The sequence below is a fragment of the Anas acuta genome, chromosome 11 (genome assembly GCF_963932015.1).
Source record: "Anas acuta chromosome 11, bAnaAcu1.1, whole genome shotgun sequence".
Classification (NCBI taxonomy): Eukaryota; Metazoa; Chordata; class Aves; order Anseriformes; family Anatidae; genus Anas; species Anas acuta.
The window spans coordinates 979,257-989,878 of NC_088989.1; the positions used below are offsets into that span (position 1 = coordinate 979,257).

The following is a 10,622-nucleotide window of genomic DNA, read 5'->3' on the forward strand; positions in this document are numbered from 1 at the left end:
GCAGATGTACCAAGCCACCACCAACGCAGCACCAGAGCAGAGGGTCAGGCGAGGTGCCTCTGCTGGGAGTGCTCCCACCCTGGGGCATGGAGGACAAAGCAAAGCCGGAGCTTTGGCTTGCTGAGAAGCACGGGCTGTGAGCTGGGTGGCCGGGGAGTCCACAGCACTGGGAGATGCTTTATCCATGCCTTAGGAAGATGTTTGTGTCTGATCTAGACATGGCCAAGACAGTCACACTGAAGGCACCTTAGTGACTGATTTTTTTTCAAGGCGCCTCTCTGCAGTGCTTATCTCTGAAAACCTGCAGCTGAGGGGCAGCCTTGTCTTCCGCACGAGCAGCGTGGCGTTTCAAGTGGAGCGTGTAGTTTCTTATTTTTGTAAGGAGAAATAATGGGGAGATTAATTTAGCCTCCTGGAAGGAAGGGGACTGCTCTCCGAGAAGCCCAGTAAATCAGGTTGATGGAAGGCTCCCCTCAGCCCGGCTTTGTGCAGCTCCCATCGCTGGTTGTTGCTGCCCTGGCATTTCCTGGCCCTTCCACACGCTCCCTGCTCACCCGGGCTGACTTTCACCACCAGCTGCTGTGATAGGAAGGGCCGCTGGAAAAAAAGGCTCAATAAAAAGAATTGTTTCTGTATCAGGGACCAGGAGCACCGATTGTTAGCAGCGGCTATTTTTGGAGTGGTACTCAGGGAAACAAACCCCACAAACAGAACTGAAGCGAGCTGCAAACTTTTAGAGAAGGCAGCGGCTGGAGGAGCAGACACTGCTCGAGGGGAAGGCAGGGATGCTGCGTGCGGCTCCCGGCCCTCAGCCACCCGCGGGGTGTCAGCATTGCTCCACCTCAGCGCGGGGGCACGACGGCAAATCCCTGCTCAAATCCCTGCTGAAATTCCTGCCGAAATCCCTCCCGAAATCCCTGCCAAAATCCCTGCCGCATCTCCTCTGCGGCCATCGGTGCGGGCAGCCCCAGGACCCCCCGGTGCGCACTGCTGCAGCCTCGGGGGGGGCTCAGCTCCGGCCCCCGGGTTCCTTTTCTCCTCCCGAGTGCCTGTTCCTGGCTCGTTGCTGTCCCGCAGGCAGGTTTTGGGAAGCAGTCTGCCCGCTGTCAGGTGGGGGGCTGTCTGCTGGGCCGGTCCCCAGGCCCCCATCCCTGCTGAGTGTGGAGCTGGGACCCAGCACAGCCCCCAGCACAGCCTGCTGGGGGCACCCGGAGCATCCCAGTGCGTGGCTGGGGCAGCACTGGGATGAGCTAGGATGTCACTGGGATGAACTGGGCTGGCCACAGCTCCTGGCAGTGGTGCAGGGGGCTTGGTGTGCAGTGAGCTGCTGTCCTGGGAGCAGCTTTGGATTCAACACCTAAATCTTAGCACGTTACTGAGCAAACTCTACCTTCAGTTTCAGTTGGGTTTGAGTTTCTCCATATTCCTTTCCCGTAGGAGCCAAGCCAGTGCCACCACCTCTGGGCCTGCCAGGTGAGCTTGGGCAGCAGAGGATCAGCCCCCCCTTCCCGCAGCCCAGGTAAGCACCGGGGAGGTCGCATTTTAAACAATTCCCTCGGCCCCAGAGCAGGGGAGCTGCTGGTGGTGCTCGAGCCCCTGGAGCCATCAGCATCTCACAGCCCTGCCCCTGAGTTTTCTTTGGAACACCAGTGGTCAGCCTTTCTCTCGGGGCTTGGCTATTCTGCTTTTATGTACTGTTTATTATCTTTTTTTCTCTTCTGATTTTCATCTTGAATTTCAAACAAAACCCAACCCTTTTCTTCTGCACATAGAAAAAGAGCAAAAAGAGACAGCATGAAAAGCAGCATTTGATCCAAAGTAACGTAGGGTGGTGGGAGTCTGCTCCTGCTGCTTTCCTTCTGCACAGAGGTTGGGACTGGATAGCTGGTGGTGTTACATTGCTCAGCCAGAATGAGATGGGTCCCCGTGGGGCAGTGCCGTGACACCCTGCTGCTGCTGTGATGGCTGGCACAGGAGCTGTGGGTTCACGGCTTGCAGAGCCACGGTGTTGCTTTGAGCTTGCTCTCCTTAGTGCAGCCTGCTGAAGGGCAGGGTTTGTGCTCACAGTGTTTGCTTTGGACCCCTCTTTCCTAATGGCCTTAGTGATATTGCATGAAAGTATTTTTAGGAGCAGAAATCTTTCTCTTTTGGAAGAAGAAAGGTGCCAGCAGTGGTTGTGCAGAGGGTGTGGGTGCTCTCCTTAGGTCACGTTTGCAGTAAGCTAAATGCACCGACTGTTTCCAGGCCTGTAGAGCAAGTGCAGAGCAGAAACCCATTGGTGTTGGTTCCTCGCAGTGTCCCCCCGCTGACGGAGGCGGCGGCCAGGACAGCCCTGCTGCGCTTCGTGGCCACCAGGCACTGCTACGGGAGCAGAGCGGCGGCGGAGCTGCACATCCAGGAGCTGCGCCCGCGCGTCACCTACCGGGTGAGGACACCCAGGGGGCCTTTTGGGGCGCCTCTTCTGAGCACGGGGCAGTTTCCAACCACTTGGTGACTTTGGGCCATGAAAAGTTGTCTGGTCATTACATAAGAGTGCTTTCACCCTGCTTTGAAGGCAGTCACATCCATGCTTTCCAAGGAGAATCTACCCAGGAGCTGCCTGCGAGCTTCCTAGCTGAAAGGTCCACATCCCTGCACAGTACAGCATCACCTTGGCAGAGCCCTGCAGACCTGCTTCCACAGCTCAGCTTTGCAAAAGACAGCAGTTCCCTTAGCTAGACGGGAGGGACGTGCTCTGCAGGTTGTTTCTTTGGCCACACGCGAGCACAGAGTGAACTGCAATGCCCTGCGTGCCCCCAGCTGTGAATGTGTCTTTGCAATATTTAATTCCACAGAAAACATGTGGCATTTGATTCTCTATTGTCACTCCTCTCACTGGAAACATTTCTGGCAGACTTGGTGCCTGCTGCCCGTAACAGCTGGCCTTGGCTCAGCCTTGCTTTGGGCGAGTTGCTGCCCCCAGGGCAGTGCCCAGCCAGCAGCATTTCGGTCCCAGTGCCACGGCGCCGTGCTGCCGCTGCCTGGGCTGCTCTCGGGGGTGTGTGTGGGTGCTGTGTCCCCTCCCCGCTGGCTCTTTGGGGTGTTAGAAGTGGGTAATGGATGAGCAGTGAGAAGCAGGGTGTTGGGAGTGCCCTCTGACAGGCACTTTGGGGCAGATGTTCTCCCACACTCGCAAGTCGTGGTTACAATACCTGCTTTATACAAGGTGTCCCTGTGGCCTCTGCGTGATTTTTTCTCTTCTAGTATCGACTGGAGACGTTCAGTGAATCGCGGTTAAGCGAGTGGGCGTTTGAGCCCTTCACCAGTAAGTGCCTGCCCTCCGTCCATCGGGAATAGCCCAAATGGGCAATGATGACCCCTGGCCATGGTGGCAGGAGGACGCTCAGCACCTCGGGGTGCCCATGGCACGGACCCGCAGAGGGATGGTCCGGGGATGGGGATGGGGCTGGAGATGGGAGTGGGGACAGGGACAAGGGACGATGTCAGTCAGTCCCCAGCAGTGCCGGGAGCTGGCCTGCATCCAAGCACTGCCTCCAGCCAGCCAGGTAAATGCCGTCCCCTCTGCAGAGCCCGGAGCATCCAGACCCCCTGGGGACATCCCTCCAGACCTCTGGGACGTGGAGGTGGGGGTCCCCCCGCTCTTCCAGGGCCAGACACGGCGCTGCCGGGTGCCCCGCTCGGCGCTGGTCAGGGTGAGTCCTGCTCCTCGGGGCGCGGGGAGCACATCCCTGCCGCGGCACCCTCAGCTCCGCCTGACACTGATGGGCGCCAGGCTTTAGCTTTCCACTTCCCAATTTTTCTGCACTAAATGCCTGGGAAAATAGTCAGAGATTCCTTCTTCCTCATGTTTTCTTCTTCTAGAAGTTTGAGGGCAAATTTTGCTTCAGCCTCTTCAAGAAACAGCACTGGATGATTTTTCCCCTTTTGTTAATTTTTTCCCACATTAGCAGAACGTTTGTTCCCATGACAGTTCCCATTTAGCTCTTGACAAGCTTATAGCCGGTCAATTTATTTTACTTTTTAGTGAAACTATGAATAAAGAAAAAAATGACTTCCTTTTGCCAGCATTACATAGACATTTGCCTTTGTTAAATAATTATTATTTATGACTCCTTTAGTGCTCTTACGGCACAATTTTATGGTATTGGGTTCTGTCCCATTAAGACCAGAATGTTATCACTGAATTTTGATGTAGGAGGAGTGCGTGTGCATAATATGAGATGTCTGAAACCTCGGCAGCTTTGTGCATGAGTAACTCTCTGATTTCAGGAGTGTCACAGATGCCACGGTCGTGGCCGATCGCAGTGCGGCGCGTGCCACGGTGCGGGCCGGGTAAGGAGCTGTGGCAGCTTCCACCAGGAGCTCTGCCTTTCTGTCTGCTTTGCTTGGATTTTGTTTGTGTAACGGCAACATGCAAACACTTATTCTGAGGTGGGGAGCCTGAGGGGCAGTCCTGCCTCGCTCCTGTTTGCTGCCCCTGGGGATGGGGCTCTGTGGTGTCCCAGCGGTGTCACCAGGTCCCTGTGGAGATGTGAGCGGGACCATCCTAACCCTGCTCGGCCACCAGAGGAGGTGGTTTTGCTTCTGCACTGCTGACATGAGCTCAGACCTCAGGCATGAAGTACAGCGCGTTGCTTGCTGCCTTCAGATGCGCTCAGCTCCGTGTTTGGGGCTTCCAAATGGAAGGGAAGGCTGAACCCAGGGTGCAAGGGCAGCTGCAGACCTGGCCTCCTCTTTGTGCTTGTTCTGCTACACAGATATTTGCAAAGACAGCCCAAAGATGTATCGTTATTGCACTAAAATTGCTGCTTAATTAATCAGATTAAATAGTAGTAAATAAAAGCGCACTGCTAACAACGTGAATAAATACCAGCGGAAAATTCCGTCTGCAAGAAAGGAGGCATTTCAGCCCAGATCGTGTGTCCAATTTACATCACTGGTTAATTTGACCGAAACACCTAATTAATCCGGAGGCACAATATATGAGCTGTTTCGTACGCTCTTTTCACTGCAAGGTACGTGCTTGGCTTAATGCATTTCTCCGCGAGCCCGAATTAGCGATTATTCCAATAACGTACCTAAAAGCTTTTTGTTGCTGTGCCCGCCACGGTTTTGTTTTGGCAGCCAGCTCCTGTTTAATGCCTCGGTGTGTTCGCAGGCGAGGTGTGTGACGTGCAGGGGGTCCCGGCGGAGGCTGAAGCAGCAGAAGAGGTGCCAGCTCTGCTCCGGCACGGGCCGCAGCAGGTAGGGGCTGCTGCGGGAGGCGCCTCGTGGCACTGCCCGGGCACGCGGAGATGTCTGCGTGCTTTGTTTGTCCTGCTGCCACAAGGATCACCTGAAAGAAAAGGCAATGCGGCAATAGCTCTATTCTCCAGGAAAAATGGTTAGAAAGAGCCCCTTTTCCCCTCTAACTTCCAAATGACTTTCTGTTTGAACACCTACTGTTCACTCTGTACATCCCACTCAGCATTCGGCAGCCTGGCTGGTATCCCAAACTCATGAGGTAACACCTTAGGCTTTTTGAAAATATTAATTTTTTGTCTCTCCGTTCTCCCAATTTTGTTACCATTCTATTACAAGGCTGCCTCATTCCCCAGCTTCTCTGGGATGCTGGAAAAAGCTCTGGCTTTTCCAGAGGGAGCAGGGTTTCTCAGAAACAAGGCTCCGAGGACACTGGGGTGTCCCTGCTGCCCGCAGCCCCGGCAGGCTCAGGACAGCTGGCGGCAACGGGTGCGGGTGCAGGGCAGGATCCAGCACTTGGGAGAGCTCTCTGATGCCCACGGATGCCAGCAGAAGACTTGTCGCTGATTTTTGCAGGCTGGGCTTTAGGTCCCGTTTCAGCAGCACATCATTCCGGGTTTGGCAGGTTTTACAGCTGGAGAATTACCACCCTATTGTTTTTCCAAACATGAAACTTAATAGGCTTAAAAATGATCCTTAAGCGACACAAGAGAAGGTGCTGTGCCGGAGCTGCTCTGTTTACGTGGCTCCATTAAGTTTAAAGTAACAGCGATGGTATCGCGCATAATCGTGGCAGTCATTTTAAAGCACGAATCCACCGGGGCTAATGATGGCTGGAAGAGCCTTAATGAATCAGTCGCTAAGTGCTGCTAATCAAGTTGCACGGTGCCATCCAAATGCTCGGCGCAGCAGCAGATGCCTCCCGTGTCTGGCAGAGGCACAGGCAGCAGCGCCTTCGCAGGGACACTCCCTTCTTAGCACCAAGTGGGGAAATTGTGCTTATCCTTAATTAGAGGTACAAATACATCCTTAGACAAGCTCCCCATTTACAGACAGATGTGTGGATGGCCTTCCCTGTCCCTGGGCCACAGCCCCGGGGAGCTGTGGGGAGCCACGGGCAGTGGCTGGTGGTGCTCAGGGCTTGTCCTGTGCCCAGCAGCCCCATCCCCAGCCCTGCAGCCCCTGTTGTTGCCTCCAAGGTGCAGCACCTGCTCCGGCCGGGGCAGCAAGACGTGCACAACGTGCCAGGGAGAGAAAAAGCTCCGGCACTTCAGGCAGCTGGTGATAACCTGGTAAGCAGCACGGGTTCATGGCTGTTAATTTTATTCCTTGTTTTCCTGCAAGGCTTTGAAGCTCGGCTTGCTTTGTAGGGGGAAGCCAAGACAAGATTTATTGGCACTGGTCAGGCAGGAACGGGGGCTGAGAGGGTCAGGTTTAGCTTTTAATGGTGCTGGTCATTTCTCTCCATGGGTACCGAACTCTCACAGCCCAGACCCAAAGCTCGGGCAACTGAGGATGCCAGAGGTGATGGGGGCAGTGGCTGAGCTCCTTTTCCTGGGGTTTTAGCAGTGGCACGAGGCTGATGGCTGTGTTGCAGCCCTGGTACTTCCCATTTGGTGCCAGAGATAGCAGATGGGGCTAAACAAATCTTAGCTTGAGAGGTTTGGTTGAAAGCCCTACCTGCTGCTTTGGGTGCCTCCTAACCACTTTTCCATCTTTTTACAAAATGCCTCCAGTTACCCTGTGTGAAGACCTTCCCTCCCCTGATTTTGGGATTATTTATCCAAGAGTCACCCATGGTTGTTGCATATACAGGGTTATTGAGGAGCTAACACCGGAGGGCACAAAGGTTGGGCAGAGGTGGTTGCTGTCCTCAGGAACCAGGGAGTGCTCGAGCATTTCTCGGGCTTTCAGGATCTGGGAGATGGGTCGGTGCCCTGCACACAACCTCTGATCGCTCGCTGGTTTTCCCTCACTCTTGCAGGAGGAACAACGTTTTTGAATTTGTTTCTGAGCATCACCTGAACTTCCCAGGGGAGCTGCTCAGCAAAGTCAGTGGCGAGAACATATTCCAAGATGAAAACGTGGTGGTGAGTGTGAGTGCGGGGAGGCGATCCCTCCCCGGGTGCTGCGGGGACGGGTGGCCCGCAGGTAGTGCAGGGCATCCTCCTGGGACCTGGCCTCGCTGGGTTTTCTGCCCGACAAAAGAGGACCGAGCCAGGCCCATATACCTGCAAAAGCCTGGGGGAGTTATTTATTATTGGCTGGCAGGAACCGGTGGAAATTTCAGCCATGTACCAGGAGCTGGAGCCAGGCACAGACTGCCTCTCTCCCAGAGCTGTTACTCAGTGTCAGGCATCTGTAGTGAACACTTTGCATCTGGTGCTGCTGAGTCCCTCGGGGTCTGAATGATGCTTTAGCATCTGACTCATTCTTCTGTGAGTGTTTTAGATCCGAAGTTCTGTGAGTGCTGAGGTCTGTGGGGCTGTAAGGCAGACGGCTATCACTCATGCTGTGAGAGAAGTAGCTGCATTCCCGACTAATTCTGCTTTTGCCCATAAGCCAAATATTTCTTCTGTCCGCATAGTGGGGTAAACAGAGAGGCTTAAAAAACCCTCTCAGACTTAACAGTGCTGCGCTACTGGAAGAAGGTGACGGCGAGGCCTCTTAGGGCATCTTTCCTGTCCCCCGGTGCCTGTCTCCAGCCGGGGCTGTCAGCCCAGGAGCAGCACCTTCCCTGGCACGCTGTTGGGTTTATTTCTTGCAGGTGTGCCCCATCGTCGACTTCCCCGAGCCTGCCATCTCCCGGGCCTCGCGGCGTGCCATCGCCGAACACAGCGCGGCGTTTGCCAGCTCGTCCCGCATCCTGCGGCAGGTAAAGGGGGGCCCGGGGCTGCCAGGCCGGCACCATGGGGAGCTCACGGGTCGTGCCCAGCGGTGCCGGCCCCTGAGGAGTGGTAACAGCATGGGGCCGGGTTGCCATCCCCTCAGCATCCCCCCATCCCATGGGACACACCACGAGGAGGGTGCCCACCAGCCGGCCCTGGAAATTCAGCTAATTGTGTGGTTCAACTAATTATGGTCGGCCAGTGAGCGTGGCCAAACACAGCAGGACGTTGAGAGCAGTAACCGATTTCATTATTTATTTAGAGGTGACCTTTAGTGAATGAAAAAGAAATCATAATTACCAAGTGAAACACCCAGGAAATAATTTTACAAGAGCATATTCAAAGATGTAGGCAGTTGTGGCTATTATTTTCCCTTTTACCTTCCCGGAGCCCTGGCAAATGTTAGTTATTATCACTATTTATATTTAGAAGCTATTTTTGAATAAACGTTAGGATTCCACTCATCTGATTCTTGCGAGAATGTGGCAATCGCTGTTGCTCCCATTATAAATGCAAATGCACAAGTTTAGCTAGAACATACTGTCTTTGCCCACAGGAAAGACAAGATTTCATGTTAAAAATGCAAGTAAATTGAAAGACCAAAATAAACTTAGGGGGAGATGGCTTGATTTTCCATGTGGTCTGTCAAAGCCATCTCTTTGGCAAATTTCTGTCTTCCAACTTAATTCTAGCCTGTAATTTCCAGTTCTCAGCATCAAAAGCAGTTTGTTCAGAGCCTGCTGCACACCCAAAGCCTCCTCTAGCTGTACAGGAAGGCAGGTGCCGAAAACCTCCCGCTGTGCCAAGTCCCCGGCACCACGTGGCATCTGTGTCGATCCGGGCTGCGTTCGGGGTGCTTCCCCACCAGTTAATGTTTCATCCCTTCCACTTGCTGTTGGCTGAAGTTCTGCTTAATAATCAGCATCTTTTGGAAAAAGGTGAGGGAAGGAGGTGTCTCCTCCTGCCTGGCTGGTGCTGTTCTGCTTTCCCCTGATGCTGGCCGTGAAGTGGCTCGGGGGCACAGCACAGGGAAAATGTCCCCATGGGCAGGGACCACGCCAGGCCCCGCTTGCTGCGAGGGGAAGGCAGGCTTTGTGCCTTCTGTCATCATTTGGTTTCATGGGGCTCCTTTATTTGCGTTTTTTTTTTTTAAATTTGCCCAGAATCTGGTGGCATCATTGCCCTCACCGGGGTGTTTTCACTGCCAGACCATCCTGTGACTGCCCGCCCTGCCTCCTCCAGTGGAAAGAGGGGACTTTGCACCACAAAATCCAGTGCCTGCTGGTGGCACCCTGCCTGCTGCCTGCCCTGGGCAAGGACGGGGGAGTTGCCTCCACACGCAGCCCTCAAGCACACGAGGCAGGAGGATGCACTAACACACCAGGGCTTACTGGATTTAAGGAATTAGCTTAAAGAGCTGTAAATGCAATAAAAGTGGTGCAATATGGGCCAAAACATAATGGTGCTGCTGCTAGGGGAGCTTTCGGGAGCAGCTGTGATGGCTGCAGTGTTGCGCTCTTCCATCTCCATGGCTTTTTGGTTCCCCTTCACTAAGTAGCCACTGTCTCAGCCCCAAAAGGCTTGTGGCCAGAAGCTGGGGGTTTTGGGGCACATCGGCCTAAAGTGTGACACAGCACCAGCTCCAAACACCACAGAGCTAACCGAGGCTTCTCTGTTTCTTTTCTTAGCGTCAAACCATCGAGCGAATCCCCATCACAGAAGTGCACTACCAGTACTTGGGGAAGCCTTACCTCTACTACATCTACGGGCTTGAAAACAAGGTGTACGCGCTGGATTACCCCGAGAGATGCTGCTGTGGCTGCACCATCCTGTGAGGGTCCTGGGGCTTGGCAGGGCCCAGCGGACGCTTTCCTGCCATGCAGCACGGGCTTACAAGCCGCAGTGAGGCTGTGCCCCCCCCAAATTGCCAGCATCACCCAGCTGGGTGCAGGATCAGGGGTTTGGGTAGAGATTTCCCTGCTGGATGCTTCCCTTCCTTGCTGTAATGCTGTATCGTTAAAGCCATGCCTATTGACAGAGACATTTTCAGTCCAGCCACGCCATTTCTGACTGTCGCCTTTCCTCCCCTGTTTTATTTATCAGATTTCCCGAGTTACTACATAATCCATAATGATATGTTTCAGTATCTATCCAATTATCAAATCTAACTTCAAAGGATTTCACTTTAAAATACTCACTAACATCACCTGAGGGACGGTTCTGCCGATACAGAAGTTACTGTGGGAGGACAAAGGGCTCTTGCTGCCTGGGCTGCATGCGGTGCCAGGGGCAGCACCCGTGGGGGGGGGCCTCATCCAGCAATGCCATTGCCTCAGGTGCTGGCAGGAGGCAGTTCTGCCAGCACTTCTCATCCTTCTTGTTCTGTTTTAGCACCCATCTTGCAATGTTCCTCTTACAAAAGCCTGCAGGAGAACTGCGGATCTCTCTGGGTTTAAGGCTAAATCCAGCACTTGTTTGCAGCGTAAAGCTGGA

General features: G+C 54.0%; 1 protein-coding gene across 5 annotated transcripts in view; it reads left to right on the plus strand.

Moving 5' to 3' along the window:
* Nucleotides 1–10,020, plus strand: part of SSUH2 (ssu-2 homolog) — a 30,504-nt gene extending 20,484 nt beyond the window's left edge. Inside the window, exons 3-12 of one of the 5 annotated variants that reach the window (XM_068694795.1) lie at nt 1,438–1,519; nt 2,245–2,425; nt 3,244–3,304; nt 3,568–3,692; nt 4,270–4,332; nt 5,159–5,244; nt 6,441–6,533; nt 7,226–7,331; nt 8,009–8,116; nt 9,818–10,012. In XM_068694795.1, the coding sequence (XP_068550896.1) occupies nt 1,438–1,519; nt 2,245–2,425; nt 3,244–3,304; nt 3,568–3,692; nt 4,270–4,332; nt 5,159–5,244; nt 6,441–6,533; nt 7,226–7,331; nt 8,009–8,116; nt 9,818–9,964 (1,052 nt within the window). In that variant the 3' untranslated portion in view covers nt 9,965–10,012. Of the gene's footprint in view, nt 1–1,437; nt 1,520–2,244; nt 3,693–4,269; nt 4,333–5,158; nt 5,245–6,440; nt 6,534–7,225; nt 7,332–8,008; nt 8,117–9,817 lie in introns of those variants that run through there. The other 4 variants (XM_068694797.1, XM_068694798.1, XM_068694799.1 and 1 more) reach the window with 4 other exon arrangements.
* The last annotated feature ends 602 nt before the right edge of the window (nt 10,021–10,622 follow it).